The following is a 21080-nucleotide window of genomic DNA, read 5'->3' on the forward strand; positions in this document are numbered from 1 at the left end:
GTTCAACAAGTCTTATTCAAAAGAGGAGTCTAGCACAGCATTTTATATCAACTGCAATCTTTGAACAGCACAATCTGGGAGACCCGTGAAGAGTGAATTACAGTAATCAGCCTTCAAAATGACAAAAGAGTCAATCAGCATCCCCTTGCCTTTCTTGTGAAGCCTCTCAATCTGGTGATATCACAGAAATTATAAAAAGAAATCTTCGTGACGGATACAAAATGCTTCTCAAATGATAACGCCAAAGACAATGGGAAGAAAAAAGAACACACACACAAGTTTAATGTTTTTGAGATGACTGAAGCTGGATTCTAATCAGAAGTACTCCCTGGATGATGAGACATAAGAAACAGCTGTTGAGCACTGAGAGGAACTTAGGCCAGTCTAGGATTTAAATTCTTAAACTCCTGAACCAGGAAAATCTCGATTTGATTGAATAACATAAAGATAAAATCATGTCTTAAATACAGGAGAATCAAACACATCATTCTGTTCACAGCAAGGTAATGAATGTTGGTTTCAAACAAGATGATCCTCCTTTTCCTCATAATTCTTCTGCTAGAATTCACCCCCTAATCTTCTTCTACTCCCCAGTGCCAGGTTCAAATTTCCATTGAATTAACTTCCTGGAGAATGGAGGGTTCTCATTAATTGAATTCTCTTATTTGCTTGAATTTTCAAAATGAAATTCCAGGGAAACTTCTAATGTATAATCGTTTGCATTCTCTCATCTGGAAATGCTATGCAGCCTAAGGTACTGAGACTCCAGGAGGGCTGGGTAGCCCTGAACACCAAGTGTGATTTTTTCCTTTTCAAAATTACAAAATGTTATAACCCCCCATTTTCAAGGAAAAAAGTTTGTCCGAGGGATGTTCTCTTGTTAGTCCAAGGCTAGCTGATTATGAAAGGGTCTAAATCTAAATCCTAGAACCATTACTGTTGGAAATTTATAAAAGTCAAAAATAAAAGATGTGATCAGATAATTTTATCAACTCAACAGTCTTATCCTTGAATTTCTATGCTGGAAAAAATGATCTAAGTTGTTTTCTTTATTGTGAGGTTGTTTATCAAGTATCCACATCAAGAATTTTACTAATTGCTTCAGAAGAAAGCATTTTATCATATGGCTTCTCCCGAACTTGAAACCCCTAACTTGTCACCACATTGGTGTAATGGAAGCTTAAACTTATGCGAGCTTCTGAACATGTTGCTGAGTGTTGACAATATGTGACCATAAGCATGCTAGGGACATGGACACTACTCCTGCTTGAAGTAGAAGGGAATAGTAAGGCTATTTTCATCTTCTATTTTAGGAGCTTGTCAATATCTTGAAGTATCTATGGAAGTGAAATACATTGTGAATAGGAATAGTAAAGTTAAGTAATATGTGTAGATAAGCCCAACACAAAGAGAAAAATAAGAGGATCCAGGGCAATTGTAGTTTCCCCTATTCTGCCTTTACAGCTACAAAACAGCATAAAAAGGGTTCCAAAAATTCTATCTTGGATTTTTTAATGAGTTTCTGCTAGTCGTGGGGTTGAGACTAGAGGCAGTGGACTCAGGAAAGCAAGAGCTGTTCATTATTCAGTTTGAACTGAAGCCAATTAACTGTGCTGCATGTTCTAAAGAAACCTTGGAGAGACTCCCTACTCGCCTTAGAAATCAGAAAACCTACTCCCAATGTTGTAGAAGAAAAGAGGAGATGCAAAGACTCTCAGAGGTGCAGCTTCCCAGTGGGGCCATCTTGAGCAACTCACTTAAATGAATAAGTATTGCTCTCATTTTACAGGTAAGAAAACAATCTGCCCTGCCTTCTTAAGGAGCGGGCCTGGACCTTAGTACATTATTACATTGAAGTACTTTTGAACTATAGATGTCTGTGTAAGAGTAACATGTGGGCAAAATGTTTGGTACTTGGACAGAGTCCCAGTTTTGTAACCATATATTTTAGGATCTTGTCAGGAAAGAGGCAATTGAGAATTTAACCAAGGGACTGTTGACAAAGGTATGGCCCGGTTAAGAGAGACCTTCATGGAAGAATGCAACACCAGATGCTAACAATAGAAGTACCATCAAGACTCCTAGACCTTAAGGAGCAAAGGAAGGTGGCAGTTATTGGACACTAGATAGAATTTTACTTCAATGATATCTCTAAATAATAACCTGAGTGGCCAAATACAGGAATAAAGTCTTTGTAGGAATCTTTGGGGGAGTCATTTGCACAACCTCCCAGGTTAATGTGTGTTGGTGGAGTCTACCAAAAAGCCAGAGAGTAAGGGAATTAATTGAGGCAATCTATTAAGGCCACCCTTCCATGCCAACACTGGGTGGATAGGGCTGGGCAGTGGACTTGTAGGAGCAATTGTAGAATATTCTGTACTCTTACCACCATTCACATAAGCATTGAAAAGTCTGGCTGGGGAAGGGAAACACTATGTTTGGGTAACTACTGTGTACCAAGAACTTGGCCTGAATTATCTCCCATCATCTTGGAATATCCACAATGAGAAGCTGGTTATTATCTCTGTTTGAGAGGATATGGAGTTTTGTTGAGTTTAATAATTTATTCACGGTCACAAAGTTGGTAAGCTTAAGACTAAGATAAAAAATGCAAACTTGCTTGATTTCAATTATGAGGGGAACATTGATAAGAGGAATCAAACTCAAAAATATTTCGTTGACCCTTGAACAACACAGGTTTAAACTGTGAGGGTCCACTTACATGTACATTATTTTCAATAAATATTTTGTAAATTTTTCTGAGATTTTCAACAATTTGGAAAAATTGACAGATGAACTAGGTAGCATAGAATGTTAAAAACATTAAGAAAAGTGAATGTCATGAGTGCATAAAATGTGTGTAGATACTATTATTACCGGAAAGAGAGTTCTTGGATGTCGTACAAAAAAGAAATCAGGGCAAGTCTGTAGAATAGTGAAAGCAAGTTTATTAAGAAAGTAAAGGAATAAAAGAATGGGTATTCCATAGACAGAGCAGCCCTGGGGTTGCTGGTTGCCCATGTTTATGTTTATTTCTTGATGATATGCTGAGCAATGGTTGGATTATTCATGCCTCCCCTTTTTTTAGACCATATAGAGTAACTTCCTGAAATTGATGTGGCATTTGTAAACTGTCATGGTGCTGGTGGGAGTGTAGCAGTAAGGACGACCAGAGGTCACTCTTGTCGCTATCTTGGTTTTGGTGGGTTTGGGCCAGTTTCTTCACTGCAACCTGTTTTATCAGCAAGGTCTTTATGATCTGTATCTTGTTCTGGCTTCCTATCTCATCCTGTAAATTAGAATGCCTTAACTGTCTGGGAATGCAGCTCAGAAGGTCTCAGCCTTATTTTACCTAGCCCCTGTTCAAGAGGGAGTTGTTCCGGTTCACAAGCTTCTTACACTATTCTATTTATATGTTAATTGATTGTGTTATCAGAAAGGTTTGTGGTCAATAGTAGCTTATTAGCAGTTAAGTTTTAGGGGAGTCAAAAGTGACGCATGGATTTTCAACTGCACGTGGAGTCAGTGCCCCTAACCTCCCGTGTTGTTCACGAGTCAGCTGTGTATGCATCTTAGGTAGCGTGAAGCTGCTTACCTCAATGCGGTAGGGTAAAAAGACTTTTGCAATTGATGAAGTCCCAGGCAGCATTTCTTGTTCTATTTGATAAACAAGATTCTCCACTGCGATGCTTCACTCATATTCCGATCTAACTCGTAGACACTAACCCAAAGGTGTTATTTCCAAGTGAGTAAAAAAAACTATTTTAATTCCAAATGCCTGAGAGACATCACAGTTTTGTTTTATTTTACATTTTCACTTTCACAACATGTAAAAGAAATGATGAGAATAATACATACCAATCTTTTTTTGACTCGGAGAAGTTGCAGGAGTTCTTTCACGCAGGTAACCTTCATGCATAGACCTCACCTCATCAACTTTCTTGAAAAATATTGCTGCCTTCCTTGGAGAATGACGTTATTTTGCTCTTATTGTTAGAAGCTCCATGTCAAATTCCAAAGTCCAGTGGGTGGCATAATCGGTGATGACCTTAGAATGTGGTGGTACAAGCATTCATGTAAATGTCACGGGAGGAAAACAATGTTCTTATCTTTTTTACTGAAAATCTGAGCCCTAATGAAAATATTCTAGGTTATAAAAATGCATATTCATAGCAGATTAGCTATCTTGGTATCTCAACATGCTAATATAATGAGGTTTTGTTATCTTTGTTGCTGTGTTTTACTTATCTGTTTGTTTTCTTCTCAAAAATGCCTCACAGTGATCTAAATCTGAGTGGTTGATATATTTCTACTTTTCTTTCTGTTTTTATTTTTAACTATAGAGGTATGATCTATGAGTTATATTATGATGTGATCAAATCCTGAAACAAAGCATTGCATTGAAAAATATAATCATAGTATTACAAATGTTTGCAAATAAGCAAGGTTATCTAATTCAGTGCTCTCTGAATGGGAAGCCCTATTATTAAATTGTGTCAGAGTCTAATAAAGTGTATAAGAACTCACAGTTCTCCCGAGAGCCTGCTCCCTGTGTAGGTGCATTGTATTTCCCTGGTCACTCTTGGGACTCATTTGCTACTCAAATGATTCGGGGACTTGAACTCCTTGCAATGCTTTTACAGACAGATGATTGAAATAAACCATATAAATTAAAAAAAAAAAGAATTACAACTTCAGAAGTGGCCAAGGCAATGGCTCAGCTTTAATTTGAATTGAACATGTATAGTGCCCCTGGGTTAGAAGTGAAGGGATTAAATTATCTTTAATCTGGATGTCTTCGTTTTACCTTGACCAGAAATGTAACACACATCAATTCAATAGAAGTATTCTGGACTAGTCAAAACAAGTTTTATTATGGACATTTAGCAATATGGGTAAGGGGCATCTTATGACATAGAGTTAAGTAAAAATGCAGGAAAAAAAATACAATATTATCATACGAATATATCTGTCAGTTGTGTGACATGGGAAAATATGAAATACCTGCAACATTTATCAATATGAGAATGCCTTAACCACGTCTAGTATATTGTACAGTGAAAAATTATGCAACTGTAGAAAGTAATGAGGTGAACTTCAACCCAGTGATGAGGAAGTTTTTAAAAAACATCTCCTGTGAGAAAAAGAAAGTCTCAGAATGCTGCCGACGTCATGATCATGTCTGTGGTTAAATGTTTATACACACATTTCTGTGTATGTGCATATCATGGCCTTGTAATTTTGCACCTCAAAATGTCAGCATTATCTATGAAAAAGCTATGTGGAGGTAGAGAGAGAGAGCTAAATAAGGATTTTTGATTTTCAAAATAACTTCAGGAGGATCTAAGCAAATTTTGGATCTTTAACAAGCGTATTAAATTATCAGTGAAACAAACAGACAAACCCACATAAAACCCTGAATATATGTCAGAAGAAAAAACATTAAGATTTGAACAGTGATTATTTTATTGTATTTTATGTAATTTTATATTGTATTCACCTTTTCCTATATCTTCCTATTTTTCTAAACGATTTGCTACACTTTTACAAGGAGAAGATGTATCTAAACAATTAAAATAGAAATATAGTTGAACAGTAGATTAGAACTTAAGACACTTGACTATATTAATTCTGATTGTTATTTTATTCATCTGAGTTGATTCTAATGCTGCATTTATTTATTTCATCTCTCTAATGTATTTGTGAACTTCAGAATAATTTATCTTTGAGCTCATAGCCTTCAAGCTATTTGTGTGTTTACTCCTCTTTTAGGGGAATTGGGATCTGTGATAAATTGGAGGATTCTTTCACTTCCAGGGTTTTCTGGGGTGGACAAGACTGTGTTCTGATATGCTTTATAATTTGGTAGGCAAGGCATGTCATTCAGTTTACTTTCTAATATGTGTTTTTGCAAGTTCTTTTTTATACATTATAAAACACATTTTTGCAAATTATCTGTAAATGTCTATGACCACAATCTCTCTCATTGATATAACAGGCACACACCGATCAAATGTCAGAAGAACACAGAAAATTATCTGAGTAGGGACTTGGTGTGTGCTTGTGTGTTTCTGTATGTGCGTGTGTGAAATTAATACTTTCATTTTTTATTTAGCTCCCTGACTGAAAGCCATTCTTCCGTTTTCCCCCTCAGCTATTATAAAAACTGCCCTTCCCAACATGGACAGAGAAGCCAAGGAGGAGTACCTGGTTGTTATCCAAGCCAAAGATATGGGTGGACACTCTGGTGGCCTGTCTGGGACCACGACACTTACAGTGACTCTTACTGATGTTAATGACAATCCTCCAAAATTTGCACAGAGTAAGTTAATTTCCTGCGCTGGGTGAGAATCTTGGTATGATGTTTCCATTGGAATTTATATTATAATTTTTAGTCATATTTAAAAACCTGACAGCACCTATTGAGTGGCTTATTATGTGCCAGGTGTGGCATGATTTTGGTACTAAACTTATTCCCATTTTACAGATTACAAAGCAGTTGATAACATTTCCAAACATCAAGCATATAGTAAGAAAGAATTAGAACCAGTATGTCTGACTGCAAGCTGTGCACTCCTTTCTCTTTTGCACACTATCTCTCTTTATGAAAGCTTGAGAGGATGATGAAAATGAAGCTCAGATATTGCTCTGTTATTAGCCCCATTGTTTTATAAAGGAAATCAAATATCTAGTGCCCAAGGTAGGGAAGACAAATATGCAGTAGGCTTGCTGCAAAACGTACACTCCTTCTTCCTGCAACTGGGAGGACATCAGTAAGACTCTACTCTTCCCCTGCTAAAGCCATGCTCTCCCTTGGAAATTTCAACAACATGCATTCTAGGCAGCCAACATGAAAGAATCAGGGAGATAATCATTATTTGGCAACTTTATTGCATTCTCATCGAACACTTTCTTCTGAGCATTTATTCAAGTAATATGACAGAGACATGATTTGATAAGGCCTATCTGACATGGGGACTCTTGAATTGAGATATGAAAAAGTGAATACCATTAGTTGGAACTGGGTGAAGCCATGGGAGGGAGGATGAATAGTCCAGCTAAAAAAGATGTTCAAAAGCCCTGTGTCTACATACTTCTTCTTCTTCTTATTATTATTATTATTTTAAGATTCCACATATAAGTAAGATGAGGCAGAACTTTTTTTCCTTTGATCTGACTTATTTTGCTTAACATAATATCCTCTAGGTTCACCCATGTTGTTGCAAATGACAGGATCTCCTTTTTAAAAGCTGAATGATGTTTCATTGTATAAATATACACCACAACTTCTTTAGCCATTCATCTGTCAGTGGATACTTGGGTAACGTCCATTTCTTTGGTATTCTGAAGAATCCTGGAATGAACATGAAAGGGCAGACATCTTTCCAAGGCAGTGGTTTCTTTTATTAAAACATCATAGTGTACACCTTAAATATAGTCAATCATAAAACAAAAGAAGCCCTGTGGAAGGATGGTGTACAGCCGTGTATGGGAATGGAAATAATTTCACTGCAGCTGGAGCAGAGCGTGCCGGGGAAAGCGCTGCAGCAAGAGTCTGGAGAGTTAGGTTAGACAGAAATTAGCCATACTTGGATTTTAAGGCCATTTGAAGTATGAGAACCTTTATCCTAAGATCATTAGGAGACCATTTAAAGATTTTAAATTGCAGCTTGAGTGATAGGCTCTGGTTCCGGGGAAATTGGAAAGAAATTAAATCTGGCCTTCCTTCATTGTCTTCTCTGCTTTGCAGCCAGTTAAAGAGTTATTTGCAATCATTCACATAAAAGGTGATGGTAGCCCTGGCAAGCAAGGGTGGTTGTGTTGGATGCAGAGAAAAGTGTGTGGGTGTGATGCACAGTTGAGTTAGAGAGGACAAAAGTCTAAGGATAGATTGCATTTTCAGTTGAGGAAGATGGATGATCATATTTCTAACATAAGAGATTAGATGCATGCTGGTTCTATTTGTTGGTATAGAAAATACCATAGGAAATCTGGTTTTTAAAGAGATGAAGGAGGGAAGGTGGGTGTGGGGAGAGAGAAGGAGAGAGTGAGAGAGAGAGAAATCTGTGTGAGCTTGAAAATGACACATTTGAGGTATCTTTGATGATTTATCTGAAGAAATTCCAAGCTAGAAAGAGTAGAGGAGATGCATTTTCATTAAGAATTTTAGAATTTTTACATCTGGCAATTCGTAAATCAGATAACAATGCAACCCATTTAAACAAAATTATTGAAATGGAGAACACCATTTCTTCTCATCTTTCCCTCACTTTTTTTGCCTTTGCAATTGCATTACAGTGAATACAGCAAGATGCCATATTTCTTTATAAGAAAATGATTATTCAGTCCAATAGTGGCAGATCAATTTCAAACGTGTGCCTTTTCTTAGAGATAATAACTATGAAGTATGATCACACTGATAGAGATGAGGAGCAGGCACAGAATAGGAATGGATAAAGGAATGTTCCATTTGTTTGGCTTCCCAAGACTCCCCATGTAGAACTAGCAGCACGGCATGGCCCCTGGCTCTCTTATTTATTTAATAAGCATACCAAAAGGGATCATCTCAAACCTTACCTGGAATATAAAGTTTGTGAAAAATGGAATCATTACACCAATTATAAGAAAACTGGGAGACTTTGCTTGAAGTGAGGATTTTCAGTGCCTACCTTATGGCAAAACTACTTGGAAAATGTTTCAATCCCCAGTCCTATAACTTCGTGATTCTAAGAAAGATGTTTTTATCCCATTGTTAAGTAAAGGGGTGTTAGGGCTAGAAGAAACCTTACTGTTATGTTGAGTATAATGAGCCTTAGTTTATCCGAGGGACTCAGTAGATTTGAGCTCGAACGAGAATTAGGTAATGTTCTCCAGATTTGATTTTTCCTTTCGGGTTTTTAGGTCATTGAATGTTTAATTTTCCCTTGTTGTGGTTGCAAGGGGCCTAAAACTTTTTGGTTTTTTGAGTTTGGATTCCGCAGAAGCAGACACTGAGACAAGAATTTGATTGTGAGTTTAACTTGGAGATAGGACCAAGAAATGCCAGTGGAGAAAGGAGACAGAGAGAGAGAGAAAAAAATAGCCACACACACACAAAAAGGTGCATTATTGAGCCAGCTACTACTGTGGGTTACTGGAACTTTATCCCATTGGAGAAACTCTGGACCATTGTAAAGAAAGAAAAGAAAAGAAAAAACTCAAAGTTATCCTACCACAGAATGGAGAGACCTAGAATTTTATATACTAACTCTTGTGAGTCTTTAAGGGCTGCTTCTGCAGGAAGCATTAATTTTCTGGCATTTCTGGCCTGACATTCAGAGGGCAAAATGGGTTCTGAAGGCCAGAAATAACCCTCAGGCAAAGAAATGCAGGAGTGGCAGTTAGATGTAAGACAGGTGTACACTACAGTAGTAATGGCCAGGGATAACGTTATGGTTGGGACACCAACAGCTTCCTCTACACCAGTGAAAGTGAGTGACAGCAGTATAACAACAAAAGTGACCTGAGTTAAAAATGGACTAATGCCACTAATTAGACACACTTTATTGCCCCAATATGAGAGTGAAGATACACTTGACTGTATTTCGCCTAGGAAGTGTTGAAGGCAGGATTTTTGTCTTTAGAGCAATGAGAACTTCAGCAACAAGAGGAGTGTTTCATGTGTCTGAACAGCTTGCTGCAGGGCACAGCAGAAGTTCAGTAATTGAATTTTATCAAAAATGGTCTAAAAGTCTGTAAATATAAAGGTAAGTTCAAAAGTGACTTCCAGTGTGTTACACATTGCATCTTTCTGTGCTGAAATTAGCTTAATATTTTATGTTGGCAACAAAGAATATCCCCATGGGCAGTAAATGTGATTATACAGCAAAAAGGAAAAAAATACACACATAGATTCCCTAATAGTCTTGATTTAGCTGCTCCAAATATACACTTGGTAAACATATGGTTGAGTACGTTTCATATCTCAGAAGAGTCTTGAAAAGGGATCATGCCTTCTTCCGGGAACTGTTTGTCTCTGATTCAGTTAAAAGACTGAACATTCCACAATGGAAATGGATATTTCTGTCTCTTCTATCACTTTATTGGTAGCATAAATAAAGGAATGACCAGAACAAAGGAGGTGCCCAAAAGATATTTGTCATATGAATGAATGAATGATTGGAATTTGTGTGACGCTCATTTTTCTCCTCTTTTCAAAGGCCTGTATCACTTCTCAGTACCGGAAGACGTGGTTCTTGGCACTGCAATAGGCAGGGTGAAGGCCAATGATCAGGATATTGGTGAAAATGCACAGTCATCATATGACATCATTGATGGAGATGGAACAGCACTTTTTGAAATCACTTCTGATGCCCAGGCCCAGGATGGCATTATAAGGCTAAGAAAAGTAAGCTAAGGAAACTTTTGTTCATCTTCAAAATACCTCTTTGAAACTTGAGTTTTAAAGTTGAGGTACTTGTATGGACTTCCTGACAAAATTGTAGAGCTGGTAGACATTTAGCATTGAGCAGTAAGACAAGATAACTAGTACAGTCCTTTTGGCACCTCTTATCTCTCAGGCCCCCTTCACGTTTCTGCTAAAGGTCTGGTAAATGGCTACCATAATAGTGCTGCTCCTCCAACTTACCTATTACTCATAACCACAGGAATTTACTGAGTCCTTAGACGGGGCACTTCAACTATGTGGGGAAGTGAATACCCTGTGAAGGCAGCCCTCAACCAAAGGGGGAGAAAAATTGGTGGACAGTTACTATTGTTCAAAGAAACTATTCTGAGTCATATTGTTTAAGGTTGTAAAAGGATTCTCAGTGAGAACAGGCCTCAGTTGCCCACAGAGGTGACGAGTTCAGTGGCTTTTAGTCTTTCTGTTTATAACTCTCCTCATGTTTGAACTCTTGCTTCCTGAAATATCTTTCCCAAATACATTGAAGCTTCCCAAGTCCTTATCGAAGGCTATGCTTTCATGGAAAGTAAAGAAAAGAAAAAAAAAAACAACAAAAAACAGGCAGAACATTCAGGTTCAGTTATCCTGGTTCAGTTATCCTGGCTTTCTCTCGTGCCTGAAGGACAGGGCGAAACCTGCTACCATTGCATACTCCAAATTATGGCTCAGAGGTTTGAGCATCATGGGAAATGAAGCTCATCTTTCCCTTGCTTCTGGATAGGGAGCTGCCATTGAAGAAAGAAACATCTCAATAACAAGCATAAATAATGTAGGAAAATTTGAGACTGCTTTTGTTAGCAATCTGTTGCTTTTACGGTAGATGTAAAAAAATTCTGTATGACATTTTCCATTTATATTTCTCATCATAAAATCTACACTCATAAGAAATGTGTAGAACATAGTTCCTTACTTTATAGTCACAAAGCACTTGCAAGGAAAATACTCTTTGATCCTCATCTTGATTATTTTCTTCAATATTGTTCTTCAAACCTTTGTCATGAAGTAGATCAAACTAGTTTTTAAACGGATTTGCTTGTTCTCAAATAAGATAGATGGTAGACCACACTATTGGGAGTCAATAATTTTTTTCACTTTCTTCATCAGCATCATGTAGATATGAGTGTAAGGTTACTATCTGAATCTCCATCGTGCCACACAGAGACCTATTTCCAATGGTCTTGCTCTAAAACTCGCCCCCACTGAAGAGGTCTTAACAATGAAAACTTAAAGTTTTCTGGATATTCTTTTTTATTAAAAAAATTTTTTAAAGTCAATTTTGAAAAAGATGTCTACATTTATTTTAACTCTCTGCTGAGCAACACTATCTTTCTACCAAAATCCTGGTTTGAGTTTAGCATTAAGAACTACAGAACATTTAAAAAGCCATGTTTGAAATAAAGTATAGCATAATATTTGAGTCAATTATTGAATAACCTAGAGTCACATTTTCCTTGACTAATGATTCCTAATGTCATTTTTATTGTTATTATTCCCGTTTTTTTGCCATCAAGTGCAGTTATAAACTGAAACAATTAGCCATTTGCTTTATTTTTATTTGCTGTTAGTCCTAACTTGGAAGCATATACTATACACCTTGACACCAAGTAAAACATGTATTTTACCCTAGAGAACAGTCCAAAGGAGTTGTATTTCTACAATTTATAGGCCCTGTTTTTTGTCCAATAAAATTCTTGGGACACCAGAATGTGTCTGGGTTCATTGTCGTTATGTTGAACTAGAATTAAGCAGAACATAATTTGTTATACTTAACAATGTTTGCGAAGAATTTGAAATTGCAAAATTGTTACAGTAAAGGTGATTGGCAAATTGTGAATATGCTGATGATGCATGATCTATTCATGGATGCATGTGCCTAGTAATTTTAGAATAGATAGGAAAGTGAGTGCTTGCCTGGTTTACTAGAAAATATGGGGGGAAAAAAAGGAGCCAAGTCCCATTATATCAGAATTCAAATGTAAAAACCAACGCAAGAGTTTGAAATAAGAATATATAATTAAGCTTGTACTGGAATTCTGAAAGAGTTCACTGGTGCCAGTTTGTCTTCTAGCTTATTTTAAAAAATCTTCATTGCCTATTTAAAGTTATATTTCTTTTAAGAAATTTGTAATGCAGATGTATCCTGTCTCTTTGAACCTCGACAGACTTGCATTCTTGAAATCTGAAGTATTGTGATTCACCAAAAATTGGACTATAAAGGTGCTAATGCATGTGGGCTTCTGGCTTATTGAAGGTGGCTTCTTTTTACCTAGCTTTACTTACCTAGGTCGTCGACCAAAGTCTCCCAGAGTTTTAGGGAATGAAGTATTAATATGTCAGACACATTGTCAGTAATGGTGCAATGAGGTAATTTCAAATTGCTTTTAAGTGGTTGGTGGGGGCACAATTAGATTCAGTTATCTATTTATACTGCTCGCATAATTTCTTCTTCTAAATATAAACACAAGTACATACATATGTATCGGTGCACATATTTCTTTACATGCCCACCTGCCTCATAGCATAAATTCATAATAGAGAGCCTCTAAGAATGTCCTAAAAAATAATAAACCTCATTTTAACCACATGATCAGTAGAGTAGCAATGCTTTAAAGTGAAATCAGAAAATACTCTTTGTGGGGATTAGTGCTAAATTATGCTTTATAATGTCTCCTTGGACTAAGCAATGATTATTTCTAGTTCTTTACATTTCACAGTCTGTTGCAGAGATGATAAAATATTCTTCCCAGATAGAGATTGTGTTCGATGTCGCCTTATCTGCCACCAGCAGAAGCCCGATTAAGTGGCTGATTAGTATGCAGGTCATGCTGTCACTAGTAAAATTTTATTATGACTCTGAAGTGAAATTTTGATGGCACAATTCATGACTGTGAATATTTTGTGAATTCCAAGTGAAACGAGCAAAACAAAACAAAACAATAGGACATTAGATTCACTGAGCTTGTATAATAAACAGATACCAATAAATGCCCATAAAATTTACAGGTTGAATCTGGGGGACTGGAGAGTGATCCCATTAAGGCTCACAAATGGGTTTAAATGCACATAACTTTCATCCATCAGTATTATACTCATTTGTTCTTGCTGCTGTGGTCATTAGTGAGAAGCATTTATCTTTGTCATTTCTTAACAGCCTCTGGACTTTGAGACCAAAAAATCCTATACGCTAAAGGTAGAGGCAGCCAATGTCCATATTGACCCACGTTTCAGTAGCAGGGGACCCTTTAAAGACACGGCGACAGTCAAAATCGTCGTTGAAGATGCTGATGAGCCTCCGGTCTTCTCTTCACCGACTTACCTGCTTGAAGTTCATGAAAATGCTGCTCTGAACTCTGTGATTGGGCAAGTGACTGCTCGTGACCCTGATATCACTTCCAGTCCTATAAGGTATTTGTCTTTTAAAAGGAATACTGGATACTGCAAATGACAAGCAGATCAGTGCAAAATGCCTTTGCATGTACTTTCTGTGTCGCCACCCTTGGGACTATGCTCACATCACCAAATAATGTTGGTTAGCCCATACTCTGTGTGTGTGTGTGTGTGTGTGTGTGTGTGTGTGTATGGTGTGTGTACATGTGCATGTGTACCTACTAAGTGCTACACAGAGCCCAGAGCCAGGAACATCAAGATGAATTCAGCTATTCCAGCTCTCAGAGAGCTCTGTGAAAATGCAGAGTTGCAAATGTTTGCAATACATTTGGGTGGATCTTGTTATTTTTATGTTTTTGTTTGTTAGTGTTTTTGTTTGTTTGTTTGTTTAGCTTTGGGGAAGCATTGCTAGTGTGTCCTCTGTCTCTTTGGACAGTTATGGTGAATTATATATTAGAATTTAGAGGCGTGAGACCACTGTGTCAATGCATTAAGAGGCTCCTATCTTATTTCTGCATTTGGTGTTTGCCTTTGAAATTATCTTTTTATCACTTCTTGGACATTTCTGATAGGTCAGCATATCTGGTTTGGTGTCTCCTAGATAAAAATCTTTCTCTGCATTTCAAAAATACCTTTTGTTTATAGTTTTTCTGCTCAAAATTTTTCCCCAGGATGCAAAATAATTCTTTATTAAAGCTTTTCTGCCTTTTCTTTAGAAATGAAGCTCAGCTTGATTTTTTTTTTCTGTTGTACCGTACACATCTTTTTCTCTTTTTCCAGTCACCCAAATGACAGTACAGGTTCTCCAGCTAAATAGCTTTCTCCCAAAAGCACACTGAAAATCTATAACTTCTATGCTGGTCTCCAAGGGTGAAGGGTTTGCTAATGATGTGTTTGAATGTGAATTTCAAATATTGTCTTATGAATATTCGTTGCAAAATCAAGGAGATAGAGAGTGAGAAGTAGATGGAAGAATACAATTTTAAAGAATTGTCCAGTTAATTTCTGAGTTAGATGTCAGCTCATACCAAACCCTTTCAATTTACAAGTCACAGATAACTAGGGCAGATATTCTTCCAATTACTTCATTTGGGGAAACCCTGGCAAAGTGAGTTATCTGTAGGTTTATTTATTTGATTTTTAAAAAAATGTATTAAATTCCTGTTACTCACAAGGATGCTGAGACTCTGAGGCTGAGATTAAAACCTTGCAGAACGGTCAGCACCCCAATAATAAGTTGAGTTTGTACAAAAATTATTTACAGACCCAGAACAGCACTTTTTGTTTTTAAGTACAAATCATTTCTAAATTCAGAATAACAAATAAGACTGCAGCCAATAAGGATACACAGAAGGTTTCCTGCAGAAGAGTCTAACGTCTAAGAAGATGAAACTTTACCTGGGGATTTGAGAAATGGTCCATTGGCCATTCTCGGTTCTAAAGAAATTTCACAAACTACAGACATACACAACGGCCCACATTTGGCTAAGAAAATTATATCTATTAATGGGCCAATGTTGAATGCAATGGGAGGAATATCCAAAAATATTTACTTTGGCATGAATTTCCCGAAAATATCGTGAAATTATGCAATGGCTTTATGCTGGAATGCTGACATGAATGGGGGCAACGATATTTGTGGAGTGGATGAATCTGCCCTGTTTTTATGTTTCTCAGTTACCTCTGAAAGGAACTCAAAAAGGAGTAGTTGCCACATCCTTTACATCTCCAAGCAGAAGACAGAATGTGAAGGAAGTGAATGAGATCGGTTCCGCTGAGAGACTGATCAGAGAACCAGTTTTAGTGCTTGATTTGACAAGGTTTCTACTCTTGTCAACCAGGAGCATGTAAGGACTACAGAGTCTGCCAAGCCAAGGATCTTTAGGGAAAATAAGGGTTCAAATATCAGCACAATAATATAAGCTCCCAACACGGAATACATGGTACCAGTGGGAGTGGACTGGCTGTGCAGAGACACGATCTCAATCATCTAGAGATGAGACTTGAGGAACTTTTCATGCCATAATAAAAGTAGCATCTTATTGGCAGAGCTAGCTATAAATCCAGGTGCGTAGTTGTCCACATATGGCTGTACATTTTATAATCTATTCATTTTACTGATGTAAAAATGGAGATTTACTGATACAAATTCCAGTTCACAGGGAATCAAGCGAAGATTCTCATTGTAGCTGCTAGTTATTATTATTGCTATTGCTACTTTTATTACTGTTACTGGCAGGAAAGTTTGTGTAGAGGAAGCTTGAGGCTGTTTAGAAATGACTGTCCAGCTTAGAAGCATTTCATTTTCAGACAAGCTAAAGGGGATTTGAGAGTGTTTTGACCAGGAAGAGATGGACAGATAAAGCACTATTTGATGACACAGGCCTATCTGTGCTTCTGATAGATGTCAGGCAAGTGCTAGTTCCTCAGCATCTATGGTTCTACCCAAAGAAGGGACGAATGCTGTTTCAAAGCATTTGCAGCAGCCTTTGATGTGTCATTCAGAAGGGGGAGCCCACACAGTTTTGATTAAACCTGGCTTGGCTCCATGGGATGAGAACTCAAGAATCACAAACCATATTTTTCAACATCTGTTCTGCATTTCTACAGTCCTCTGCCCCCATCTGCACCCCAGTTGGATCTGGAGAGCAGCTTCCCTCTCTCTATGCACAATTGGTTAATTTCAGAAGAAAATTAAATTTCCCGACTAGCCAGAGCAATGAGTAGTTCCCTATGAGTCTAGCGGACAGATTTGGAGCCATTTAACCTTTTTAGACAGAACCAGAGGACATGGATATTCAGGGAATTATTACTGGGTAACACATAGCTATGCATTATTTTCTCTTTAGGACTGTTCTATTTTATACACTGACAAGAATGTATCCATCTTTTAGGATAATGCTTAATTTGCTATCCAGCAAGAAGTAGGCATTTATCCCAGCATCTGCCACGCTAAAAAATGCAGTTATTTGTTGGCTGGTCAGCTTCTCATGCAGTTCAATTTCTTTTTAGAGCATGTTGTCAAGCTAGAAATAACATGTATTTTTGAATTCTTACACCTAATACTGTATCTCTATCTGTATGTATATGTCTGTATATTCCTTTCGAGGGGAAAATGAACAGTGACATAGAGAGAAATCCGTCATCTTACCCTCTCATTTGCAGGAACATTAATTAGTCCCTTGCTACTTTCTGCAATACTGTGTCTTTCAGTAATGTAAAATAAAGGTGTGTAAATTATTGAAAAGATGACATATTTTGAACTTAGGGAGACTAAGGTTGAAATCATATCACTATTGCTTCCCAGTCAGTGAACTAGTCCCTGGAATTCTCTGAAATTCAGTTTTCTCCTCCGTATGGGATAATATCAACTTTCTCGCAGTGTTAATGAGATGATTAAGTGACAATATTAAATAAAATATGTGGTAGCTAATAGTGTTACTAGTTAATAAAAGGCAAGCCACCATCAATTTCACATCTTAAAAGCAAATTAAAAACCTAAAACTTATTTTAGTAGAGATTCACCTAGGTGGCTGACTGTGTGCAGAATGCTTTTTTTATTTGACAGTTATATGCTAAATAGTCTAATTAATATCATTTAGTCTAATTTTTTCCCACTACTGCTATGGGTGTTGTTACTAGTGAGTGCTTAGTATATGTCAGGAACTGTGCTACATATACTGGTTTCATTCTCTAACATCTCTATGTGGAGTCATCATGTTGCAGGAGTTTGCTCCTTAGTTCAGCTAAAGCTGAGTTCTTGTCACATAACTAGGAAAACTTAGGCACATGGACACATTGAAGGGTGAGTAGGAGAGGATTTTTTTGGGCAAACAGAGAGAGGAAAAAAAAAAAAAGCAAAGCAAGACAGAGTCATACTAACAGGCTCCCTACTTCACAGATTGAATCTCCAGGGTCACAATACGGGAAGTGAAGAGGCCAGGCTCCTCCCCCTGCCCGTGGCTCCGCCCTCTTCCCCCAGTGCACATATAGGCATGCTCAGACACAGCCCTGGGCAGTGCCCTCATCTGCACAAAAGCATCTGTTGTAAACACTTGTGGGGCAGGTCAGAGATTCTCCGGGTACCTTTTATCTGTTTAGGCATTTGACTGTCTCAGTTACACCCATTTAAGAGATGTGAAACCTGAGGATTAAAGAACTAACTTGCCCAGTATCACACAAATAGTTAGAAGTGGAACTGAGATGTGCACCTGGGTCTCATGATGATGCCTTGACAATCCACAGTCCTTTCTTTCCCTTGTGATCTCTGTAACTCCAATTGTGCCTATGAGCTTTAGCTTTAGGATGACTGTATAGGACCAATTATAATGGAAATAATTGACTACTCATTCTCTGAATGACCTCACTGAATATCAGGAAAGAAGAAAAATAAAACAAATCTGTGGAATTAACCAGAGTATAAATGCTGTGATCTTTGCTCATCTGCCTAGCCACCTGATATGGGTTTATTACCTTTGGCTGTGAACCAGATTGTGATGGGCAAGGTAAGGGGGAAAACAATGTTATTTTTATTTGATGAATCCGATACCATCCTAAGCTCCTATTACATATTATCTCACTTAATTCTTACAAATGACACCAAGAAATACTCAGTATGATTTCAGTTTTATAAAGAAGGAAACTTAAAAAAGGATAAGCTTCCTGTACTTGGTGATATATCACGTAGAAGCAGGACGAGAGGTTAAATCCAAGTTTCTGCTTATCATTGGCCGCTATACCTATGCAAGCTCTTCTAGATTACGGATTCTTGAAAGTGGAATACGATGATGACAGTCAGTGTTTACTGAGCTCATACTTTGCGACAGACAGTCTGAAAAGTTGTTATATGCAGCAAATTATTTATATTTAAGGTAAGCGTTCCTAGCCCAGAACAGGTATTAAAAACAAGTCAGTTCTTTCACGTAAATCTGCTATGGCCCATTTTATTTTCTCATCTCATAAACTTATTTCGAGTGTGTATTGGGTGTACTGTGGCTGTGAGATGTGGTTGTTTCTAAGGAAATAACTTTCTATTGTTTCCCAAGCATTCACCTTGAATGAGGCTGCATGAGCTGCTTAAGTTAAAAGTGCAAATGATGGCCATTCACAGGCAGAGTAGGAGGTCAGCATATAATCATTGTGGCCACAGTGCTGTATTGTCCTAATTCCTCTCTTGAATATAAACACCCACTCAACACAGGAGCATTGCATTTTTTTTTTTCCTACTGGTATTCTGGCATTTCTATAATTCACCTGAGTTACCAGGGTGGCTGTTCATCATCAATTCTCCTGAAAACACTCTTTATATTCATGATATCCAAGGATGCTAAAGTGAAAATATTTCATACTGTAGAAAACTTGGAATTAATTTAGATAGTAGACAGCGTATTGATTGATTCTCTCCTCAATCTTGGCAATAACTCTCATTTTAGGTAAAGAGCGTGTGTGTGTGTGTGTGGTATGTGTGTGGTGTGTGTTTGTGTGTGTTAAGAGCACTTAAGAGATCCACTATCCTATAAGATTTTTAAGTGCACAATATAGTATTATTAACAATAGGTGCAACATTGTACAGCACATCTTTAGAACTTATTTGTTTTGCATAACTAAAACTTTATGACTGTTGTTTAGCAATTCCCCATTTTCTTTTTCCCCAGTCTCTGGCAACCACAATCCCTCTCTCTGATTCTTTGGATTTGACTATTTTAGATACCTCATAAAAATGGAATCATGTAGTATTTGTCTTTTCGTGACTGGCTTGTTTCTCTTAGTAGAATGTCCTTAACATTCATTCATGTTGTTGTATATTGCAGGATCTCCTTCTTTTTAAAGGCTGAATAGTGTTTCAAAATCTCTCTATACCACATTTTCTTTATCCATTCATCAATGAATGTTTAGGTTTTCCCATTTTGACTATTGTAAATGCAATGAACATAGGAGTGGTAATATCTTTTTAATATCTTGATTTCAATTCTTTGGGATAAGTACTCAGAAGTGAGATTTCTTAATCATATAGTGATTCTGTTTTTAAGTTTTTGAGGAACCTCCATACTGTTTTCCATAACAGCTCCACCATTTTGCATTCCTATCAATGGTGTATAATAATCTAGTATTTTTAAATAATTAAAACTCGTTTCATTTAATTCTTGCACTGTCATGGCCAGATAAAAATTTGATTGTCCCCAATTTGAAAACAGCACACTGTTTCAAAAAACTCATTATACCTGCTAATTCAACTAACGGTAATTAATTCATTAAGTCACATATTCAGAAACTCGTTCGTTCACTTATTTACATTAATTCATTTAGTCATTTATCTATATTTTAACTGATGTTTTGTCCAATTATTACATTTTGTAAAGAAATTTCTAGAAAGACACAATATCTGTCTTTGTTGGCTGAATATCCCCAGAAAACCAAAGCCCTTCACAGTTATCTAACTAGTCTTTTTTTTTTTTTTTTTTTTTGAGACAGAGTCTGGCTCTGTCACCCAGGCTGGAGTGCAGTGGCACAATCTCGACTCACTACAACCTCCGCCTCCCAGGTTCAAGCAATTCTTCTGCCTCAGCCCCCTGAGTAGCTGGGACTACAGGCATGCACCACCATACCTGGCTAATTTTTTGTATTTTTAGTAGAGACAGGGTTTCACCATGTTGGCCAGGCTGGTCTCAAACTCCTAACCTCGTGATTCGCCCGCCTTGGCCTCCCAAAATTCTGGAATTACAGGCATGAACCACCGCGCCCGGTCTTATCTAACTAGTCTTGTATACATGCTATCTGAAAATGGTAAACAAAATAGAATTGTAGAGCTTTAAGGTCACATGGAGGAAAACATTTCCTAATGAATTTTGAATAGAAGTTCATAGATATCCAAGGATGCCAATAATGTTAAAGTGAAAATATCTCACCCTGTAGAGAATCTTGTAGTAATTTGAAGGGTAGATTTTATTTATTGTTTTCTCACATTTTTGTTCTCCCTTCATTTTCTGTCTCTCTCTCTCTCTCTCTCTCTCTCTCTCCTCTCTGACTATAAAGAAATTATTTGGGTAAAAAAAGGCTCCTTCTTTTCCTTAGAGGAATAATAAATAATATGTGATGCAGGGACCTTAGAATTCTGAAACTAGCAGAACTCAGATAATATTATTTATTAAAGCAGTTAGAGCAACCAGTGGAGCAATTAGAGGCAAAAAGCTGAAAACTTGTAGATGGAATTTTTGATACTCATGTGCATGCGAGAAAATGTTAAAATGGT

The 21080-nt window shown here is 37.2% G+C and overlaps 1 protein-coding gene across 1 annotated transcript in view; it reads left to right on the plus strand.

The window, feature by feature from the left end:
- CDH8 (cadherin 8, type 2) overlaps nt 1-21080 on the plus strand; it is a 387613-nt gene that overhangs the window by 209539 nt on the left and 156994 nt on the right. The window contains exons 5-7 of the mRNA XM_011938783.1: nt 6155-6322; nt 10200-10387; nt 13596-13849. Of these exons, the coding sequence (XP_011794173.1) occupies nt 6155-6322; nt 10200-10387; nt 13596-13849 (610 nt within the window). The remainder of the gene's footprint in view (nt 1-6154; nt 6323-10199; nt 10388-13595; nt 13850-21080) is intronic.

This window comes from Colobus angolensis, unplaced genomic scaffold (assembly GCF_000951035.1).
Source record: "Colobus angolensis palliatus isolate OR3802 unplaced genomic scaffold, Cang.pa_1.0 Scaffold178, whole genome shotgun sequence".
Classification (NCBI taxonomy): domain Eukaryota; kingdom Metazoa; phylum Chordata; class Mammalia; order Primates; family Cercopithecidae; genus Colobus; species Colobus angolensis.